Source organism: Pholcus phalangioides, unplaced genomic scaffold (genome assembly GCF_987345545.1).
Source record: "Pholcus phalangioides strain wild (caught in Gottingen) unplaced genomic scaffold, Ppha-v1.0 ptg000015l_1, whole genome shotgun sequence".
NCBI classification, from domain to species: domain Eukaryota; kingdom Metazoa; phylum Arthropoda; class Arachnida; order Araneae; family Pholcidae; genus Pholcus; species Pholcus phalangioides.
Genome location: NW_028301608.1, coordinates 41,194,539 through 41,219,107, shown reverse-complemented (window position 1 = coordinate 41,219,107; position 24,569 = coordinate 41,194,539). Strand labels below are relative to the sequence as shown.

The 24,569-nt window shown below is 35.2% G+C and overlaps 2 protein-coding genes across 4 annotated transcripts in view; one reads left to right on the top strand and one right to left on the bottom strand.

Annotated features, from left to right (window-relative positions):
• Positions 1 to 15,795, top strand: part of LOC149076042 (irregular chiasm C-roughest protein-like) — a 532,693-nt gene extending 516,898 nt beyond the window's left edge. For all 3 annotated transcript variants that reach the window (XM_089243566.1, XM_089243567.1, XM_089243568.1), the window contains 3 exons: positions 989 to 1,099; positions 9,333 to 9,556; positions 13,523 to 15,795. In XM_089243566.1, coding sequence (XP_089099692.1) covers positions 989 to 1,099; positions 9,333 to 9,556; positions 13,523 to 13,918 — 731 coding nt within the window. In that variant the 3' untranslated portion in view covers positions 13,919 to 15,795. The remainder of the gene's footprint in view (positions 1 to 988; positions 1,100 to 9,332; positions 9,557 to 13,522) is intronic.
• A 2,644-nt stretch (positions 15,796 to 18,439) lies between these two features.
• LOC149076041 (uncharacterized) lies at positions 18,440 to 23,183 on the bottom strand. The gene is made up of 3 exons (XM_089244094.1): positions 23,133 to 23,183; positions 20,508 to 20,610; positions 18,440 to 18,651 (listed from the first exon to the last, which is right to left on the bottom strand). The coding sequence occupies exons 1-3, from the start codon at positions 23,178 to 23,180 to the stop codon at positions 18,485 to 18,487; spliced, it is 318 nt and encodes a 105-aa protein (XP_089100220.1). The 5' UTR covers positions 23,181 to 23,183; the 3' UTR covers positions 18,440 to 18,484.
• Between the last annotated feature and the right edge of the window lie 1,386 nt (positions 23,184 to 24,569).

Below are 24,569 nucleotides of genomic sequence, written 5' to 3'. Positions count from 1 at the left end.
TGCGGCCCTGTTCACGTGAGGCTTTGCATTGGAGTGGCAGGTTAGCTCGAGCTGCCCCCTGTGTTATAGAGTACAATCAGGAACTCTGAGTATCACTCTCACAAACTCTACTGCACCATATAAATGCGCACATTGTATTTAATGACTGTTGAAGCTTTCTGACATCGGAAATGCATGTTGTCTCGGAAAAGTACCGTGACTAATGCTGCACGATGAAGACGAATTTAATTGAGACGATGGCACAGCGCATCTCTGTTATTCTCGTGGCTCATGTTTTCGTTCGTTCCCGATTCACCAAGGATGGTTGATTATTCGATTAATTGATCGCGTGACAGTTGAGCGGTAAATGCACTTACCTATGACTCACGTCTTCTGTCACTAGCCAAGTTTCTGACGGCATGGGAATAAGATATGGGTCCCGGCCTTTCCAGTAAGTCACGGAGTGCCTAAAATGACTGCAATGCATAAAAAAATGACGGTACTTGAAATTTCCTAGTTCCCATGATTATTAGAATAACGTTGATCAAATCAGAAGTGTGAACGAAAAGATAGACGTCAACTAGACACGTGTATTATTTATTGTTGTATTTATAGATTCTATCGTCCCCCATTCATATTATAGTCCTCTAAAGAGCAATATTTCTCATTTTCGGAAAACTAATTACACAATAAACGATAGAAATATCTTTTTTCTTAAAGATTGGCTAAATGCAATACTCAATGCATAAATAATTGGAAAGAAAGATCTATGAATGCAGGGTGGATACTTTCAATGGCCCAATAATTGCACACGTGATTTCCACGTGACTTACTTGTGTAATTATTGGGCGGCCGACAGTATCCACCCTGTATGACGACTCAAAATATTGGTACTGAATATGTTTCCTTGATATATTGAGCTGAGAAAAAAACCGTCTATCTCTCTATTAGTATATATGTTTAATAACTTCACTTTTTTGATTTCATCTTTTCATTATTTTTGTTGCAGAAAGCCTACCGATGCTGATAATATTAGCGGGTGTTATAGGCGGAATAGTCTTCATAGTATCTGTTACAATAGTTATCATCCTTTGTCTGAGGAGGAAATCTGTCATAAAAGGTACGTACCATTGATGTCAAGTTTTCTTATCTTAAATCACTCATTTACATTCAGTCACTCCCCAACATAAGAACTTTCAAGTTGCGAATAGATTGTCTCGAAGAATTTGATGGTTTTTCGAAAAACCAAAAAAAAAACAGCTTTCACAGATTTAAAACCTACGTTCGCGACACCTTTGGAAGAAAGGGTTTTAATTCTTCTTAGTTTAAAGCACTTGATATGGAAACTGCTGAGTTTCGAAGTCATCGGTGTTTGCCTAAAATAGATATACACATCGATTTGAAATCCCTGACTTAATTGCTACTTCTCACTTAATTTTAGTGTCAAAATATCTCGACACAGCAAAACGCACTAGTAAAATGTTTGAGAAATATTGTTTCTTACTGGCGTACTTCTTACTTACGAACCGGTGCTCCTAATGAAACTTGTTCTTATGTCGGGGAGTGACTGTGTAAAGAATCTCACCCCATGTTCAAAGAGAGAGACAGAGTTATTTTTTTATCAATTTTTAATACTATATATGGTTTGGCAAAAATATAGGAAATATATTTATTTTTCAATTTATTTTTACGTTTCATAATTTTGAGGATAAAAACATTTAAACTACTCAAGTGTTAAGTGTCTGAAAACAATTTAATCACATCTTTTTGAATTTTTCTAAATATTTGATTCATTTGAATTTAAGAAGTACTCATCGGAAGGAATACTTTTTCAAGTTATTTTTCCCCTCCAATGCTTCTTTATCATTGTGTGTTTTATACGCGCTACTTTACGAAGAGTGTCATAAAAAGTTAAGTAGCGATAGCTTCATTCCCGTAAAATAATACTAATAGTTTGTTTTCACACAGTTCTTAATCGAAAAACTAAGAAAAATTTTATCAGTAAATTCACGCCTTTCTACATTATATCGAAAAAACTCTCCTCGTAAAATTCCGATAAATATGTAGATGATTAAAATTCTTTCATTTCTGCCACTTTTCACGTGCTAAAATGACAAATTCTAAACGTACCTTAACGTGAAAATTGCAAAAATCGAGAATTCCAATCACTGGACGCGTTTTCATTCAAATGCTACGGAGTGAATTTCTTTCAGTAAAGTGAAAAGACTCGCAACTTTTTCTTTTTAATTGAGAGCATTGGTAAATTGCATTAAATTTGTATTTTCCAAAATTATTTTTTACGGGAATGGAGCAATCGCGTCACCATTTTCTTCTTTTTTGCTGATATTTTTCTTCACATCTTGTTATAGTTTCAAAACTTATTTATTTAGAGTTATTATTTTTTTTCACTCTTGGTGGAACATGTCGTAGACTATAGTATGTAACAATGATTATAAACTGTGACTGAAATGAAAGTTTATCCAGCTGCGCATATATATATATATCAACCAAAATCACATAAAATAATTAAAACGCTTATTTATTCAGCTTTTACGGAACTTGATAATTCATCAAAATGTTTTTACGAATGTTTTTTTGAATGGAGAATATATCAGTCAAAAAAATTTTTAACGTTTTAGTGTCGAAATGAAAAATAATTTTTATCCAGAATAAATTTGAAAAACGAAAGTTTGTCATTAAGTGTGACAAATTCTTCAAATTTGAAAATTTTCACTCGAGCGTGATTCATAACTTTCTTACATTTTTCAGTAGAAAAAATAAATAAATTCTGGAAAGCAAACAATCTATCCGTTATTTATGGCTTTATAATCTGAAGTCTATGCTACAGCCATCTAGTGACGGTATGATGAAACAATAACTTTACTACAATCAAAAAGTACAAAGTGAAAAAAAAAAGTCAGTATTAATTTTTTTGAATGGTATTTATACACTTGTGGGTGGTGTCAGTGACGGTCACTGATGACAAAATTCTTGAAGTACATAAAAAAAATAGCCATTATGATGAGCAGCTGAAGATATTTCTACAATATTACGGGCATTGATGTAGTTTTTGATGTAGATATGTAGATATTTTTTCTCTTTCGTAGTGATTTGTTCTTGTAACTGTTTTTTAATTATTTTTATGGCTTTTGCCATGATTCCGCAAAAAAATAGCAAAACAATTTCTCTTTTTTGTAATTCTGGTTTTCTTTTTTTTCTCTCTTTTTCTCTTTTTTTCTCCCCCTGTCTTTCCTTGCCTCTGTCTCTGGGCGTCTCTCTGTGTGTATGTTGGCCAGAATCTTGCAACTCGCTTCCTCACTCAATGGCTCTATCGGCGTAGAAATAGGAATGGAAGACCCTCTCTGCCGTGCCAACCCGGACACTTCCATCATAACAAATTACCATTGTTTGCTGGTGGTTCATTTATCAATATCATAACATTTCCTCAAAATGTTTTAACAACAACAAAAAAAGAGAAAAATGTTTCCAAATTACTACAAATGCTATAAAAACAAAAAAAGCACGCACTTGGAAATTGAGGCTCTCATCTTGAACAATGTTTCTTTTTGATTTCCACTGGGGAAATCGGTGGTTGTGGTCTTCCGCGAGACTTTTTAAAATGTGCTTCTACTACAACAAAACTCTACATTGCAGAGAAATAAAGGCCATTTCTCTCTGTCTCCTTATAAGGTACCATCCTCTTTTTTTATATTTCTGTTTTTAATTCTTTTTCTTCTAATAAATAGTAGTAATAACAATAATAAATAGCCCCTTTCTTGATGATTGATATGGCGATTTGCCAATACGGTAAATTAAAAAAACTTAACGATATGCGGAGTGTAAAGTGAAGTTGAATAAATTCTCGATAAATCATACCGTCGATTGCAAAACAAAAAATTGCCCAATTTGTAATCTTGTTGATGGATTTTGAGTAATAAGAAAATCGTGAATATATTCGCATTTTGATCATACATAAATTGTTAACTTTTATTTCTTGTGAACAAACTGTTCTATAATTGAATAATTTAATTTAAAAAACTTTCAGACAATGATGTTTTTCTCTTTCTTAGGCTTTTAAAGTCTTTGAAAGAAAAATTTAATAACTTTTTAACATTTTCCGCGCATTCGTTGTAATAAATGCTGTGAAGTTTCATTTCAGTCACAATATTTTAATAGTTATTCGATTTCTTATTTGATTGTTATAAATAATTTATACGAGTGATATATTTAAAATGTAATAGAGGACTTTTTATCTTGTATACTTACTTTTTAATGAAATATTTCAAATTTAAATTTTTTCTGTTGTTGTTATCAATGACAGCGGTTTTCAAACTGTTTGATGTAGCAGATCCCCTGAGAACACGTGACTCCAAGACTTCTAAGAACCTTTAAGCATTTTCTTTGAGCTACTAAACTCTGCATGTGCCTTCTAAAAATCTCCAAGAACTTTCTCTGAGCTTCCGAACTCTGCATGTGCCTTTCCATAGCTTCTAAAAATCTCTAAGCACTTTCTTTGAGCTTTTGAGCTCTGCATGTGACTCTTTCCTATGCTTCTACTAATTCCAAGCTTTTTCTTTGGGCTCCCGAACTTTGCTTGCGCCTGTTATAACTCTCTAAAATGAGCATGCGTTTTTCTAAGCTTTCAAAATCTATGGACGTGCCTTCCCTCGTCTTTCATTCCAAAATCAGCATGTGCATTCCTTGAGCTCCGGGAATCCAAACATATCAGCCCCGAGCTTTCAAAGTTTCCACGCATTTATACCCTGAACTTAGAAACCCTACACTAATCCCCTCATTCCTTGTTCCTATCAATATAGTAGTTAAAAAAAAGTTTACCACTGAGTTGTTTTATAAGCACTTTCTAAATTTCTCTGTCCTTGTCGGGTGGAGGAATTTCTACCTCCTCGAAGTTGCGTGCCTTACAGTTTGATAACAAATTATTCACGATAATTGAAATTGATATTAAGAGAATCATGTCAACCATTTTCATGTAGTTTTTCTGTAATATCATTGATTAATTAATTAATTTACTTTGTTCAAAAAAATAGAAGAATTATCTCAATGAAATCTTGAAAATTCTCAACGTTCACGATCCTAATTTTTTTCGGACGTGTAATGCATACTCACATCAACGTATAATTTTTGATAATCGTGGCATCAATCTTCGATTGTAATATATATAGTATATTCGTTGTATGGCTAATGTTTCACGTTTTAGGTGTTTCGTGTTCACGAGTAAAGATTCGTTTTTCTATATATATATATACACATCTGTACATAAAAGATGTACGCATATACGGTATACGCCCATCGTTCAAAGATTTGCAGTATTTTTCGCCCCACAAAGGACTGGGTACCACCTTCTTCACCCGCTGACGCCTAAGCGAAAATTCGTGAAAATAAACTACGCAGTTCTGAAGAACTGAAGGCTTTCCGACTCGGCCATAATTCACGGATGACAGCACTTCCTTACTAAATTCTTCCTTGGGAACCTAAAACCCTTCAAGATGAAATATATATATGTACTATAAAATGAAAGAAGCATAAAAAAAAAGCTATGTGTATTTTTCCATACATATACAGTGGGGTAAAAATACATACTTGCATCTGAGAATATATATGGAAAGGGTTGGGAGAAAGGAATAACTTGGTGAGAACAAAAATAATTGCTACTCAAGGATCTTCAGTCGTATCGAGGTTGTAAAGAAGCTCATAATTGACAGCTTTCTTGCCTTAGAATTCATCCCTTTTTTTTCACTTGTGTACTTCCTCAAAAACCTCAAACTTCCGTGAAAACCGCTTAGGATAAATGATTCGAATACTTCCGTTTTATATCTTTAATGTAAAGGAAGAGCAAAAATATATACAAAGAGAACTCGTAAAGAACTCGCGCAAATCAAGAGAAAATCAAGGCTTTCTAAAGAAAGAAAGAGAGAGATAGAACCATAATGTGATTCATGTTTCTCCGTTGAAACCATCGTTATCCAAAGAAGCAAAAAAATAATTTACCTATTTTATCGAGAATACACCAGCTGTACAAAAAAGAGATCCTGGAGTAGATGTGTAGAAAAATATGCATGTTTAGAGGGATCTGACTATTCAATGTCAATCTTCGACATAGGAGTACCCTTCCTTTTGTTTGCATAAATTTTAGAAGCATCGTAGATAGTTCATCGAATGTGCTCTGAAGCAGTGGTTCAGACAATTTATATGTCCCGTGGACTCTTTGTGACTATGGATGAAAGCCGTGGACCCCTTTAAAGAATAATTTGGCACAAAATAATGTAAAAATGTTTGTTGTTCTTTAGTTATCTATAATCTCACGGACAATGAAATCTCTCCATAGAGCCCCCCCCCCGATAGAGTCAGTGGACCCCTAATTAAGAGCCTATGTTCTAGAACAGGGATTCCCAACATGGGCGTTAATGCCCCCCCGGGGGGCGATGGAATGTTCCAGGGGGCGGTAGAAGCTATGAGTATAACATAGGGTTCTACGGGTTAGATTGCGTTGGGGGCGATGGGAGAAAAAAATTTCTGAAGAAGGGGGCGATGAGACAAAAAGGTTGGGAAACTGCTCTAGAATCTTGAAAAAGAAAATTCCTGATGGTGAAAGTCTCTGGTTTGTGTCAACAAATGTATTTTGCTCAAATTTCAAGCCCCAAATTGGGTGGAGTGGGTGGGCTCTTGCCAAATACCCGACTTGCCCATGCAAGGGTCAAGTCCAGCTGGAATAGTCCCTAACGACTGAAGAACTTTCGTTGTTTTAGTTGGCAAATGAACTTCCTCAGAGTCACTTTCGTAGCTTGAGCAATTCCGTTCCATGATACACAAGGCTTGTATGGTCACATTTGAACATATGGCAATGCTATTACCAAGCTCTTTCTTTAAAAGAGAGCCATAGAAATCTCCTGTTCCTCTCTCAAACTTTTCCATAGTGTTGAGGTAAACGAGGATATTATAACATTGTCGTCTATAAAAACTGGACAGGATCGACGAAAAATGACGACTTACCGAGGTTTTGCTGTAATTGACTATCGGTCCACAGTTGTTATACTTTGCAAGGGGAAACAAACCACTTGTGATCCAAGCGTGTTATTTGTTAATTCCAATTACGAGTATGTCGTTCTCCGACGAACAGCGAATCACATCGGACGATGAACATCTCTTTAACAAGATAACTTCGGACATATTTATGGGTTTGACAGGCGAAGAAATAGCGAGGAAGAAGAGAAGCATAAGAGTCTGTTGTCATCGTTCGAAGCAGCATTGTAACATTCGATAACTCTAACCCCCAAACCCCCACTGATAGCATTAATATTCAACAGATCCGGTCGGCTGCAGTGTTCTTTCGCTCGAACGAACAGTTGGAACACGGGCCGATCCTTTTGTACGAGTTCAGGTCTTGAGGGATCTTTACGGTGAACCCCCCGCCCATCGCGATATCTTGTTGGCGAAGAAGCCATAATGCTAGACGACGCTGATTCTGTGTGGAAGATATACAGCCCTCCGGGAAATCAACTGCTAAGAGTTATTAGGTCGTCCTATGATATTAATTGATCGCATAATTAATACCCACTACCTTTACGTGTACTTCCCATTTCCTCTCTTGTTACGAAGACACTTTCCCGAGGTACACTTCGTTTTGGAGAACCGCCAGGCATTGGTTTTGCAAGGAGAGAGAGAGAGAGAGAGAATTTCTCACCTTCGTAATAATGTGAGTGTGTATTCAGCGATGGTTAGTAAATTCCTCTGGGTTTTAACCTCGGATTCTCGAAAGATTTGTTCTGTTTTGATTAAAGCCCTTTGCTTTCCCTCCTTAACTTACTTTCTCCTTGGCATTCTCGAAAATTCCAGTATTCCGACGGATATCGTAGTGGTAAGAATTGATGGAGGGGCTATTTTTCTGGAGGGGGTTCGGGATCTCGCATTAACGCGGCTGATGATTTCTGATTAAACTTCGAGAATTTCAATTTTTCCTATCTTTTCCGTTCCCTCCCCCCTCTCTCTCTTTCTCTCTTAATTTTGAGATTGTTCAATTAACTGTTATAATTTCTGAAATTAAGTGTTATTAACCGGTTCGAAATTCGATGCGATTTGAATTTCGTCACGCAAAATACGGGCAAGGACACTGCAGTTGGACCAGTACTACTTATGTATATATATACGGTCTATCATGTCCCGTTTTCTTGGAACTCATTCATCACTGATTTCCGGGTGGTTTACTTCGTGAATAATCGTGATGCTGATTGAATTTTTCGATATTTATGATGTATATGAATCTAACTGTAATGTGACCTTTTTACATCAAGGGGGCGGTCCACTTTATTGATTTGGAAACGTGTCACGGGCCGCTTAACTGATATAGAACAGCACCGCAGTTCCCTTCAGTGATCTACAAATATGCCACGGGTCACTCAAATGATCTGGAAATGTGCCGTGAAACACTTAAATGATCTGGAAATGTGCCGTGAAACACTTAAATGATCTGGAAATGTGCCGTGAAACACTTAAATGATCTTAAATATGCCGCGAGTCACTTAAGAGATTTGTAAATATGCTGCGAGTCACTTAAGAGATTTTTAAATGTGCCGTGGTTCACTCAAGTGTTCTGGAATTGTGCCGCGGGTCACTTAAGTGCTCTGGAACTGTGCTGTAATGATTTGTAAATATGCCACGGGTCAGTTAAATGATCTGAAAAATGTGCCGCGGGACACTTAAGGGATCTAGAACTGTGCGGTATGTCGCTTCAGTCATCTGGAACTGTGTTTTTACTTCACTGATCCTTGAATATACGTTGGGTTGCTTGAGTGTCCTTAAACTGTGCTCTGGTGATCTTTACATATTCCGCGGGTCGCTAAAATGCCCTGGAATTGTTCCACGGTGTTCTGTAAATATGCTGCGGGCAGCTTGAGTGATCTGGAAATGTGCCACGGATCACTTAACAGACTGGAAATGAGTCGCGGGTGACCTAAGCGATCTGGAAATGTGCCGAAGCCTTATAATTTATATGGGAATATGTCACGGGCCACTCAAGTGATATGCAACTGCACTGCGGGTCACTTAATTGATCTGGAAACGTACCACGCAGTTCTCAGTTCATTTTTACAAAATTAAATTTGCTCAAAATTAAGTTCGCGCCATATCAGATGACTCCGTGTGTCATGATATGAGCATGTATGTTCTACTGGCGAACAAGACGAGAAACAATATGGAGGCTTCAACTTGTAAAATTCATAAATACATTTTCCCACACGTCAGAAGATTGTTTATAAATGTGTCTTATTCCATTCCGTTTTGCATCAGCTTTCACAATCTCAAGACAATAATCGAATTCTTCTCCGCATATGTTACAGATGAGGAATACGGTTCCGAAAAGAAGACGAAACAGTCGGATTCGGCTTCATCAGGAGACTCAGACCTGAAGGTCGAGATCAGGACGGCGTCATCGCTATCCAACAACGAGCACGAGCGCAGTTGGGAAGACAACAGCGACACTCTCAGGGCCCACGAGGCACATGATCTCTACCACAAGTATCCACACAACGACTATCCGGATAGCGCTTTTCCTCCAAAACCGGTGAGTCATCGCAATTTTTTAAAAATATTAATAATTATAATACACTTATTCGATTCTTTGTACTTAGTACATACTTTTATACATATGTACTATATGTATTTTACATAAGTAAGCATATATTTATTCGGCATCGCTGTTCAAATCAGGCACGATAGTGAAGCGTGCCTTTGTCCAGGAACGGCACTCTATGGTTAGTGATTTTTTTTTGTGAGATTTTTAACTAGTCACGGAAATGGTAGAATTAATGCCATTATATATTCACGGAATTGTTTTCATAATCAAAATGCAATACCAGTGTAAATATTAAGATGAGTCAAAAGTTTTGCAATATTTACGTACGTGCATAGTTTGCGGCTGGCATATCATATGAATGAAGAGAATCCCCATTGGAATGTAAAAAAACTGAAAACAGCAAAAACTGTGGTAAATGTCACGCATTGTTTAGTGCAACATTTAAGAGGCGGGAAGCTGATTCGAGAATAACAGTTCTCTCAGACTTCGGAATGGCCATAAACCACAATAAGTAATACAAAATATTTGTTTTGTAGAAAAGTGAAGGTGCAGTTAACCACAGCGCTGCAAACAAATGGTACGAAATTTTTCGTTTCAAAAAAAAGGCGTTGAAAGAAACCCGATCATACAACGTCACGTATGCCAAAACTGAAGATTCTGAGTCTGTGAGTCCCACCATAGACTCAGACATGATGACTATCAGCATTGGGAAATCAAGCGAAGTTGGTACCTTGCAGTCCAGTGTGGTTCGTCATATTTACGACATCGGAAAAGAAAATAATATAAAGCAGGAGAGTTCTTAACTTTCTGTATAGAGCGGACCCTGTGCTAATAAGATGAAAGACAGGGACCCCTTTACTTAACAATATTTAGCACATAATAATAATGTAAAGACAATAAGATGATAATTTCCTCATCTAAGCTAACAGACCATCGAAATCTCTCTCTCTCTCTCACCTCGAGGTTCCCTAAGAACCACGCTAGAAAGTAAATAATAAAAGTAATGCAAAACTTTATACTCATCCTAATACAAGTTAGAAATAAATCACTTGGAATTTTAAACCTATCACGAATGCGATACCGAAAATATCGATCTGAGTTTCAGCCTTTAAAAAATTAGGATCTCAAATTTTGACGTAGGAAAAAGCAGTTTTAGTATTTTAATGTCAAAAGAAGATTAAACTTATTGTAATAAAAATAAATTTAATAGCATATTATATCACGCATTTCTTACTCATATCAAATATTTCAAAGCAATTATGTCTTTGACAAATCTAAGACATTTTCGTTCACGAGAAAAGCGCACTTGAACAATAGGTTCGAATTAATAATTTATAAAGAATTTAAAAATCTCGGATTCTGAATTAACCACATCTTCATATGAACTTCAATTAAGATATTTACAGCCTTAAATTTTTTTTTTTTGTCAATTCTAATAACAAAACAATGGCTTCAATTTGAAAACGTTGAAATGTTCTTATTTTTACTCGTTGTTACTCCGCATTTTTTGTGTTTGTATCTTATAATCTAAGTAACTATGATTATAAAAATAATCATGATAAATCATTAAATATTCACGATTTATTTTTCGATGATGCATATTCTAACGTTATAGAAATATCGCACGTATCTTAATATCAATACATTTTCATTTCGCATTTCTATTTTTTTCATTCTTCTTCTTTTTGCAATGTGTCTTGTATTTCTTGAGAGAAAAATTCCTGCTCTTCCGGGAAACCTAAAAACTAAAGAAAAAGACTAAAAAAAAAGAATTAAAACTACATCGATTTGAACCTTAAGAATCATCACCGGAATCGCAGGAATAAGACTCGCGAATGAATGTTTTCTTGCACCTCGCAACCATTTTCTTATTAAATTTGTTTTTCCTCTCCTCTTTTTTTTTTAGGTTTCGTTTCGAATTAAACTCTCTTAATTTTCTTCTTTGATACGACATTTGTTTCTTTTTTTCCTTTCTTTATTTTTCTTTTTTTCTCTCTTTTCTTTTATCCTCACATACAGGCTTGAGGAAACGAAATTTCTTCTTTCTGGAACAGATCCGTCCATCTGTGTATATTTATATATGTATATACAAACTAAAGCGTGTGTGTCTGCCGTCCGCTACAAAATTCTTCTGTCTCATTTACATAAAAAAAATATATGTATAACAAAAACAACACAAGTTGTCTCTCACTAACTCCTTCTACTACTACTAAAACATTCCTGTTTATGCTTTGCTCACTTCCTACTACTGCAACTACAACTTCTACTACTACTACTACTACTACTACTTGCACTGCATCCGACCAAGCACTGGCGAGATGGCTATTACTTAGTAAGAATTGACCATTCTCTCTCTCTACAAATGTTGTCTCTTTCGTTTTATTTCACTTTGCATGTATCGACTCGTGTATACTAACTACTAGTTCTATGACTTTAAAGCATGTTAAAAATTTGGTTTCAATTTTTTATTTTTTATTTATATGATTTTTGCATATTAAATATTCTAAAAGCATGCTTTGCACGTTCGACGCACTCGATTTTTGTTCCTAATGTCTATTACTTTAGTTAATAATAGTTAAATTGAACCATGTAAAAACAAAACTTTTCTTTCAATAATGTTTTATTAGAATCTACGTGGCAAATTTTTTTTAAGAAATTACCGTTTAGCAATATCTTTTTTTAAAAAACAAGAGTATGTGATTTTGCACATGTGCAGTTTCCACTGATATCTCCAGTATACAAACCCACACTATTTTGAATCCCATTAGCAGTTTGTACGTTCGTGCCGTGTCATGAAAATATGGTAGAAGATCGAGTGGTCCATCCTATCAAATATGTCCCATTATTTGCTTCGTGACCATAAAACATTCTACACTGGATAGATATCCACCTCCAGATCCACTTGCATATTCCAAGTGCCATGAGTAATGGCAAAATTCGTAAATAAGTGAGACTGTTCAATTGAGGCTAGGAAGTATGGGAATCACGATGTGCAACACTCACACAATATCGTCATCGATTGCCGACGGCCGTGCTAGAGCTTCACCTATATGCTATGTTTGAGCAAAAGTCTGACGTTAGTATTATCGCTATAGCCAATCTCTGTGTTCTGCTTTTTTTCCTTTTTTTACAAGTTCTGAGACATCACTTAGTGCGACAAACCTGTTATTAGCTCAAATCAAATTTGGGTGGCAAATCCGCTCTCATTTATAGGCACCTAATAGCCTGCTTGAGTAGTTCTCCATGCTCGTTCTCACGGTATTTCTTAGATGTCTCTCCCATTCACAAACTTTCCCGTCATTCATACCGATGAGACCATAAACCAAACAGATCTGGTGATGAATCGCTGTTGATGCCAAATGTCTTACTGTCTGTCAAAGAGCGAATAATGGGCCTTATTTCTCATGTGTGGACCGTATAATCTTCTGACATATTTCCATCACATGAAATGCTGCCAACGTCATTAAAAAATTGTGTTGGTTTTAGTGAAAGAAATATCGGTAAAACTATGCATTTGCAAAATTATGAAAAAGTGTTTGTTTTAAAAATATATTGCGGATGTTCTTAATGTCGTAGCCTATGAATTTTTTTTTTTCGCTTGCAAAAAGGTGGCAGAGTAAAATTAATTTAATAACTGGGAAAAGTGCATAAATCAATTAAGCTTCTTTAATGAACCTGCAAATCACTGCAGCCACTTGTTACAAACTGCATACGGGTGCTTGAAAGACAACCGTTACGAGTTTTCAAAAACCGTTCCTTTTTTTTATCGTACAGGTAGTTTGCGACTAATATGCTTGTGCATTGTTTCTATAAAGACTAGACCTTAACTGACCTTCATTTTCCTCGCTTCGTATCAGCATAGCTTGCATTTTTTTGGCATCTGTTGCAGTCTATACAGAAAATTAAATATTTTTTTTTTCATTCAACAAATCCTTTTTTTTTTCCTTTCAATAGGAAGCGCAAACCAGCAACGGTTACATACCGTACGTGGATTACACGAGAGATTACAATCCGCCAGCCGTCCCTCCTCCGGCTAATGGAGTTCGAGACAGCTTGTACAGTCCTTCCACGCAGATCCTCACCGACCTGAGCCACGCAGTCGATCCCAGGTACCGTGCGGGTTACGCCAACCCGTACCTGAGGACTTCGCAGTCGACGCTACCCCCTCCACAAGGGGTATTCGTCACCTCGTCGTGGGGTGGAGGCGTCCATGGGCCTTCGAGCCCAACGGGCCAAGCGGAATCATCGCCGGGAGGCCAGCAGAATGCCGGTGGCCAGACGCCCAGGTACATAACGGCCCAGCAGACTCAGTCGCACGTGAAACCCGGAACTCTGGCGACCCACGTCTGACGTCAGGAGAACTGAAAGACTTACCAACCTCCGAATGAGATTGTATACACACTCAACACTTTGATCGATCGATCTATGACGTCAGCTAACTAATATAACACGTGAGATGTTATTTCTCCTGATATCAATATGTCTTCGAATTCAATTTCGTCATATCTAGTTTCCGATAATGCAGGTCAGAAAAAGTGTGTTTTCCGACGAGCCCGGCAAAGATCATTAAAACGATGAAAAATGACCTCGTCGTGCCCAGTTATAAACAAAAAGGACACTGAACAAGCGTTCTGTTGTGTGCGGGTTTATCTTCATTTCAACAAATAAGCGTTGAACAGCTTGTAGCGACCGCATCAGAGACGATCGAATCAATGGTGTCATCACCATCCGTTTGATTCTTGTGTGAAAAAGGATTTATTCAAAAAAAAAAGAAGAAAAATACAGAAACGTCCAAAGAAGAACTTTTTATCTGTTCGAAGACATTCTTGGAGAATTCAAGGATTTCTTAGAACTGTCATCAGTGACTCCGTGCCCTATTCCTCAGAAATTCTTTGAGGTATCCTGTGATGTAAATATCATTGAGCGATATGTTATGTGTCTTTGTGCGTTGTTACTTTATACATATATATATATACATACATATATATATGCTTCCTATGCAAATATCTTATACAACCGTTGAAGCTGTCAAAGATCTCTAAAAAAACTCTCGAAATAGGTCACGCAGCTCAGGGAACTGGGTGACCAATCCATGTTTACATGTATAAATACCTACCCCTCCCCCTTCGTACATCCAGTGAAAGAGCGTAACATATCTACGACGTACTTAACTACTCTGGAAGGAATCAACGTGAATGTTAGTGCCATTTTATAGGCTTCGTACATGCAGCAGTGCCTACACTGAAAAAAGACGATATTAAATGTATAAAATATTCGATGAGAAGAAAACAACATTAAACACTAGTTTGTTTGTTTTAATTCACCTCAATTATGGTCCAAAATCTTTATCGCGTTTTATTGTGCCACAAATGGCCTTGGGTCGGAATCACCCGGGCCTATCATTGTTTTCTCTGTTTTTCCGCCTTTTTGTTGACATCATGTTTTGACAGGTTCTGATTCTCGCTATACGTAGTGAAACCTATCATAGGAATTTAGTAACGATGTATCGAGAAGGCGCTTGGCTATAATTGAATGGCTGCAACGCCTTGTCCTTCCCACCCAAGCCGTATGTTCGAGTATGACGTTTAAATTTATTTTGTTCATCGTGTGTTACTGTCGTCGTCATCATCTTCATCATCATTGTGATCATCAAATTATTGACGAACTAGACATTTGTATTTTTTTCCCCTCTTTTCATAAATACGAGCATGAACATTATATATGTATATGCGTGTTTATGTGTGCGTGTGAAAGTTCAATTATCGTCCTCAGAATAAGAGAAATATCTTCCTAAGACAAAAAAAAAAATTATAAGTAAATAAAAACCATATTGTATAGAGAGAAAAAGAAAATTGGTGCTTGCTTATAATATACAATTAAATTTAAAATATTTAATTTTCGATTTGAATTTTTTTTTCCCAAAAAAAATGTTTTCTTAATAGAGTTCAACTGTTGAAATAATTTTTTTGTCGATATATTTTCAATTGCTTTTTTTTTCATATATTAATGAAAAAAAAAATTTCATATCATTCTTTGTTTTCTTCTAAATACTTCTTCACTGCTGTGATTGATGTCAAAAGAGAATTGTATAACATTTTTTCTCTCCTGTTAATTGCTCGTATTATAAGAAAAATTAATTTAATGTCACAATTTGGAAACTCAAAAAAGAAAAAAACCAAAAGGTCTATTGTCAGTGCTTTGTTACAAATAAAGGAAAATTCCTCGTTTTTGTGTGTTGTATTTTTTTTAAATATAATTTTAAATATGTATAAGTTCATTTTTAAGTCATAACTGTGGTCTTCGAAATTTTCTGAAATTCACGAGCAGAGGTCTATTACCATATAAGAGCAACCATACTTCAACTAAACACATTGTGCTGAAATTAAAATTAGCATGATGGTAATCCTTGGATCTTACTTGAATGGGTTTTTGGGTTTGGTATTAGACGTTACCATGGGGTTTTCTCTTCCTTAAGCCGGGTTTTCCTAGAAACAGGTTTTCTGGTGCCGCGTATAACGGGAATAATCGTCTGCGCAACACGCTGTCTATTTACCAATAGGAAAAGCGGTGTGACTGTTGTCCTACAGAGTGCAACGCACCTCACGCCAGCGCTTTACGTCGGCGTGATTAGCAGACTGATTATAGAGGAGTGAAATGCATCGTACGCTTTTCGCCGAACTCAGAATTTTTTATGTATTTGTTGTGGTAAACACAAATGCGTAGCGTGATAAAGTTATGTTTTTATTGAAGCGAAATGGTCCTATTCGGCTCACGCGGAGCAAAAAAAAAATCCTGCTCTTAGGAAAACACGGTTTTAAGCACACCATGGCACCTACTAACAACAGGTTAAAATTACCTTGGTTATACTGTCAAATTTACAAAATATTCAATTCGCCATGCATTATTTCAATGTCAAGTTCGTAAAAAAAAGAGAAAAAGCTTTCTGCGCGAAAGCTGTATACAAGTATCAAGATATGATATGTGATTCTATGGTCAATTAACATATTCCAGGCTCTGCACGAAGCTGGGCTGGAAGAGATCTTGGCAACGGGACAAGTCCAGTGGCAAAGTTCTGGCTTTCATTCATTCATTCGATCACTTAACATAAAAATCTAATGCCTAAATGTCTGTCTCAAACAAAATTGGAAGGTATGGAATTGAGCTTTACATATGCATTCCAACAAAAATAGGTCTGGGTCAACTGAAAAGGCATTCCAACTAAAAGCCTCATTATACAGTGAAAATCCCATGTAACGACAATCGCCTATATAACGATATAGCCCCGATGCACTTTTCATAGTGTTGGTATATTCCATCTATAACGATACTGTAGAAACGCATCTACAAAATTGTTCTTTACTTCAAAATATGGAAAACAGATGACTGCACTAGCAAGTACACCAAACGAACGAAAGTCGGGCAACATATGCATGTTAGGGCCTGCATGTACATACACTCACGCAACACGTTCCGACATGTACCGATTTGTTAGAAATTCCTCAGAGGAATGTGTACGAGGTGCATGTTCAGTTTAGTAGTGGTAGTCCCTTGAGTATCGTTGTTTCACTGTGTTAGAAAAAAACAAAAAAACTTACATATATAATTGACAAGATCTTCATTCTTATAAATTCAATTCACTATTTCCATTCAACAAAAAAAAAATTTTAAGCGGAATATTCAAAATTAAGATTAGCCACTGCATAAAAAAAAAATACACGTTAAATATAATTGGTAGAGGAGGGAATCTCTAGGTATTGTATACTAGGAACCACACACACTCACGGTAATCTAGAGCTGTTTCTCTTTATTATCTGAAATGAATAATTTACTGTTTCAAAGTACAATTTCTCTGATGTGTTTGGTATACTATTCACATTCTAGAAAACTGATAACGAACTTAATATTGGTGTTATAATCTGCCCGTTGGTGCGGCGTTACAGAGATAAGATCTATGTCGTGCCCCCTCCCCTCCCTGAAAGAATAATAGCTGTGTTTCGATGACATTATTTCAGATAATTTTATTGATTAGGCTTCATTCATTAAGCTCTTATCATTACAGTGTTAAAATTTATCGCTAATTTTCCAGTCGTTTACGTCTCCGCTCCATTTGCCGAAGTGATGATAAGGCTTTGCTATGAATTTCCCCCTAGAGTGTTATTCACTCTGTTTATGTGTTAATAAACATTCTGCCCACAGCTTATTCAAGGGAAAATTTTAATTAGTCCATAATTGAATAGGCTAATGTGAAACCATGTCAACTGTAATTTATAGACTACCCCATATTATAAGGCTTATCAATGAATATCAGCACATTTTTAAAATCTTTTCACTGAAATCTCTCAATAGTAACTAATCACTTTTATGCATAAATGTAATGCCAAATTGTTGTTTCAAACTAAATTTAAAGTTGCAGAATTGTTCAAAAAATTATGTCTAAGTACATTGGAATTAAGAAACAATTTTTTTTTATCTTTTTCATTTATGGAAAGATGTTCATGATAATCAAGTATAATTATCTTGAATATAGTCAAGATATTCAAAATAGTTATACATCACTGTTAAATGCAATTCCATGCAAATTTAACGATATCACACAAAGTAATCTGTCCACGAGATAGAAAACTTTCAACTTAAATTATACACTCTAAGATCTGGTAAAAAATATTCATTTATTCTGTAAGGTTCTGCAGTTACAGCAAGATACAAATTTGTATCCTATTTTTTTATGGCCCTGTTGTAATGTTTTTTCCATATATATATACGTGTATATTTAATTTCATTTAAGTGTGAGTTTTTCTTTAGCACATAATCATCCTGAGAAAAAGAAATAGAAAATAATAATTATTGAATAACTTCTGCCTAAATATTAAATATTGATAACGAGATTATTGAGAGCGCAAAAATATAAATGTCAATTCATTGTCCCTGATCTGAAGGGGCCTGAGACTGCTCCTCACGTTCGACACCACCAATGATGAGATTCTCGCACTCCTCACGAGCTTTCTCGACTCCAGCAATCAGGTCTGCATAGCGAGCTGGGTCGATTCTACTAGCGAGTTGGAATCCGACTTCGGCCAATTGAACTAATAGACAATTTAAAATAATTTCAGCCACACATAATTCATATAACGCATCCGTAATATGAAACGATACGTGTACGCAACAAAAAATGGGGCTTGGGTAACTGTCAACCGTTTCAAAAATTCTTCATCACAGCAATGAAGCATTTTCAAAATAATTGGTGGCAGTCGTTTCACATATACAAGAATCACTTATAGAAATAATTTTCAAGTAAATTCATTGGCAAATATTTTTACAAGCATTTTGTAAAAAAATTGATAAACTAGAATCTAGAGTTATTTCTGGTCTTAAAATATTTATCGAACCGGTCAATCTTCAATGATCGGAGTACGCAGTTTTACTACCTATAGTTCGTGATTTTGAAAAAAAAAAAGGGATTGGAGATATCTCTCAAAACAATGTTGAACACTTAAAATATTAAAATTTTTTCATGTTATATAAATGACTGTGCTCTCTATTGTAATAACTAGGGCTAGCGCGATTAATCGGGTCAGTTATTCGATCAATTGTTAATCGTAATTAGAAAATCTAATTGAGCTAATCGACTCGATCAATCCGATTAAAATTCGATTGAAATTTTCATTTAAGTTCATAATTTAGTTTTATTTGTTTGACGAAACCGATTAGATGTCTCTTAAAGTATATTCCTAAGGAGATATAACATTTCAGATAAGTGACCATATCTAAAAATATTTGAATCAATATTGTGATCAAAATTTTTGACATGGGAAAATACAGGTCGATTTAGCGAAAAATGAAGATTTCAGTTTTAAATTGTGTTCGATGGAAGTTTCAAAAAACAAGACCAACATTTGTTAGGTTAGGGAAGAAAATAACAGTACGAAAATCGAAAGTAGTTTCGAAATCAGTGACTAAAATAAAAATGATTTTCTAAATAAAAGATCCCAGTGAAGAAATTCTAGGATGCCAAAATTTTTATCATTACAACAGACACTTAATCTCTTAATATATTCCAACATTTTCTGGCATCTAGCGAATAGGTGAGTGGGAAATAAATAAAATATAATTTGTTGCATCAATTTATAAAAAAAGGTTGCCTAATAAGTTTGTTATGAACAGTAAATAGCTTTTGAAAATTTTACTGAAAATATTCGATTCGAATTCGATTTATCGAATAAATTTTTTTGATAAACCACTTAAACATTTTATTCTATTCCCAGCCCTAGTAACAATCCATAGAGAAAAGCAGTTTTCAAAAACAAATTTTGTTCTCGGGAAATTAATAATATATTATTATTATTAATGCAGGGTGCTCCAGAAATGTGGACCTGTTTTGAAAAAAATATTTTGAAAACCTGTTAAAGAGATCGAAACAAGCATTTGAAAGAGAAGGTTTCAAGGGTTTTTTACTTACTACAAAATTTCTATATGTGTGCACACCTTTAGTGACGCGGAGGTCGTTAATCCTATATATCATTACTTGCCATGTTCTTTGCAATATGGATGTTACAAAGAATGCAAGTAAGGACGAAAGTAAAATGGTGGATGGAAGTAAAAAAAACTTGAATCATTGTCTTTCAAATGCTTTATGACGTTTGTCTGACTTTTTTTTTAAGTATTTCAATTTTTTCAGCTTGTCTTTAATAGCTTTTTGTGAAATATTTCAATTTTTTTTCAAAACAGTTCAAGACTTCTGCACTACCTGGTATATCGAATAGTTTATATTTTGTTTTTTTTCGGATGGAAATAAACTAAACTACGGTGATTTCAAATTGTCAAGTACGAAAATTGGTTCAGGAAAAACAAAGATAAAAAAATGTATGATAAAAAACAATGCATACGCTTAATAGTAAGTGACGAAAAATGTATCAAATAAAATAATTTTAGAAAAAATTACTTTTCAAATCCGTCACCTTCTCCGCTAGCTCAGTGAGTCTTCCAATAGATTTTGAAATATCCTCCGAGATCTTGGCGATGCTACGAGAGTCTTCAGCCGAATCCTTAAAATCAAAAACTTTTTTTTTACAGTCGATATACCTGCTTTATATGTTGCATATATACTGCTTTAACACTTTCAGTACTTATGGTACTTAACCCCGTCAAGTATCACCAACACTTTTTTTACCCCCTCAAATAACAACATCCCTTGCATACATTATGTTGATATTTTGAAGTGTAAAAGCTGCATAAAACTACTTTACGATTACTAGATGACAGCACACGTGTGCACTGTCTCACTTTTGCGTGATACAGTAACACACTGCTTTTACAAAATGTTCCCAAAAAAATGTATAAAACACACAAATTAAGGCTTTCTTTGCGGTAAAACAAATAAATAATCATGCAACTGCATTATTCGACACATTTAATTGGTATTTTTATTGTACGCGCATAGTGCTGACGAAACTTTCAAGTACCAGGCTAATTAAATCGTTATGTACTGAATGATTTATTGAAAAAAATTAGTTTTTGTTTTTAGGCATTAATTGGAACTAAAATGACCTACCAAAAATTATTCATAGCTAGCAAAAATACCCGGCGCTTTCCAGGTTTTCTTCAATTAATGAGAGGATTGAAAATTGACAAGCCATTAAAAAGGAATAAACTGTAATGCATAATACTGGTAGCATCAAAGAAGTGACAAATCATTGTAAAGGCATATACATATTTGAAACGCATTTCTGGGGAACCACAGTAACCAAAGTGAACATTCCAAAAGTGATTGTTGGGGCCCAGGAACTATTGTTGCCTGACGGTTTTTCACCCATTTCGGGCATTTGCCCAGCTCTGATGAACTTTTAAAGTAGCCTATGATTCAATCCCGGTCCTGTGTGGTATATAGTATATGCAAAACTTGTGGCGACGATCGGTATAAAATTGTAGATTTGTATAAAGAACAAACATACACACATACATTTTTCATATATTTTTTCAAATTTATATATAAGATAATTATTTCATTTTTTCATAATGTGGTACCGAGAGGGTTAAATATTGTTGGGAGCATGACAATTCACAAACATTACTAGTCATTCCTTCCACAGTGGATTTTCAGGAATCAGTTATGTTCTCGCTTTTTTGAAAAAGATCAACCGTAGAGAGATAGTCAGAAATGGTGTGTTCTATGATAAAACCAATCAAAACGTTTTTTGCCATGCATAAACTATCTCCAGTTTCTCAAAACAGAAACACATAACACTTTTTTTTTCCAAAATGTTCACCCACGTATCCATCGTATTCTTCACATGCTAAAACTTGCATCATTTTAAGAAATATAGCTATAATAATTTGATCTTTACATTAACAATTTACTGAAGAACTTTCTTGCTGATGAGCTGATGTGTCTCCATGAATTACTGTATTCGATTAATGAACATTTGAGTCTTTCGGCAAAGTCATAAAATTGCAGGCATGCACTTTCATTACTTTGCTATGCAACTATATAAATATAGCTTGTAACCGTTAAGGTTTTGTGAATAGCATAATTACGATATTGTATTTGTTCTGTTGTGACTAGCGCCAGTTTATCAGGGAAACAGTTATTTTTACACCAGATATTTTTCGAGAGATTTTCCAGAAGGAAATTTTTTTTTCAAGGAAATAAAATTTTATACTGAGATGAACCAGCACCACTCCTAGAACCACGTTCTGCTAGAATGCTTCTAAGATGCTCGTCTACAACCGTGAATGTTGCTGTTACGGTCCCTGGTTCGGATGTAGATAAGATATTTTCGAGAGGATGTAGATAGGATATTTTCCTTAAAGAACTCGAGGTGACCACAGATAGACAGTGCCTTCATTTCCAACCCATCTCATTAATGACAGTAAATTGCAATATAGCGATATAGCCAGAGTTGGTGTTTGGTGAAGTAGCACCTCCTAGAGATAGAAGGCCTCCGTAAGCCCCTTGGGATGTCAGTAATTAATCCATTTTCCCTGAGAATATTCAGGGAAAAAAATTTCATGCCAGTATCATCGTTGTGCGGAAAAGAAATGATCGGGCTCCTAATTGGAGATTTCTATGCCCCCACATCCAATCACTATGCGGTATTTGTGAGCCAATCAGGGCGATTCTACGCCAAAATAAGAAGAAATGAAATATCATGCTGTGTTTCAAAATGTGGCAAATTTGTTAGGTAGTCTGAATGACGTTTATGGCAACCCATGCTGAGGCCTTCTATCTCTAGGAGGTGCTGGATGAGCTTGGAAAGAAAAGTCATCTGGTCTCCGCCGGAACACAAACCCAGGCCCTCTTCTTTATTTCACACACACTGTGGCATTAGAATAAAGAAAAGAGAAACAGAAAATATATGTTTCCTTGATATATTGGGCTGAGAAAAAAGCCGTTTATTTCTAGTAACAATTTGTTTACACATTTTAGTCGAAATTGCTCAATTAAGGTTGTGTTTCTCAAAGCGCTAATTCTAACAGATATAACCTAATTAAAATATCAGCAAAAATATGAAACCAAATCGAAAAGAAATGCCTAACTAGGCTTAATAATTGTATCAACTACACTTACATCCGAGTTTTCAGCGGTCGACTTCATGTCGTTGTTCTCAACAGCCATTCCCAACTCTAAATTAAAAATGTCATGGTCAGTAAAATGCATTTTATCACAGATTAGATGATCAATAATGAAATCTAAGAAATGAAATTTTGGTTTTATTTGTCCCGTTTTATTAAAAAACCCCGATTTTTCTGATCACATTCTACGCCTTCTATAAATACGTAGTTAAGAAATAATTTCTCACATGTTTTCAAAACACTTGTTTCCATTCCAAACTTCCACAAAAAAAAAACTTTTCAGATAATGCCCAATTATACACAATCCGCGCATTAAAAAATCTCTGCTTACACAGAAAATTACGGGAATTGCGACCAAGAAAAGAAATAACCTTTTGTATTACTCAAATTTTTGCACCAGAAAATCAGGACTTTCTTTTCCAAAGAATCAATTTAAATGACTCGCTTGTTTAGTTAACCCCAATTATAAGCCCTAGCTGTAGACACCAGGGCTGGACAAATCTATTGCATGACACGCCCCGGACAAGTAAAAAATTTAACCGGACACGTAATTTTTTTCGACCACGTGCCACACAGAAGCGGGCATACATAAAGAAAACATTCAACATTTTCCTTTTTTTCTTCTTTTTTTCATCGATGATGATGCAAGTTTTCCCTACACATATACATGAAACTCCACAGAAACGCTTTCTTCGACAACCTTGATGCTAACGTGGATTCAACGTATTTTACACCTATTGGCACAGTCCTCCGAAAGGTATAAATATTTTGAGATTGATTTTAAAATTGTAGAAAATATTTATGCGCATTTCCTATACAAAAATATCAGAGAAAATATCCATCACAAAAATATAGGACTTTTGCTATCACCTATCAAATGGAAACTAAACTATCTGTAATAATTTTTTGAAAAAAGTTACTTATTGGTATTAAACCATAGCATGAAAATGAGCACGCATTTTTCATGCGCCAAAATACCGATTAATATATTTTTATGTTTATCACTGCATGACTTTTTTTTGTACACAGCAAAAAATACAGTAACCAGCATTTTGTACATAAAATTACACCGGTATGCAGCATAAAAAATAAAAACATATTTAGTTTCATTCCTTATTTTGTTATTTTTCATTCTGCACCTCGGTTTAAAACCAACACTCACTTTATTTTAATTATAACAGATAGTTATGATTTCATTCAATAGGTGACAGCAGACATCCTAGCTTAAAAGGGTTTCTCGAATTTATAATAGCAAAGTATATAAATATGAAATATAATAAATCGGAAAGTCAGGAAATTTTACTTTTTTTTTTTTTTTTGCTTTCACAATTTGTTGTTCCCAAATTGTTTCTCCTATTTGTGCCGGGTTTGCGAAAATTTTCACTTATTTTCAGCGGTCTATAGTGAGAAAAAAGTTGAAAAACACTGAACT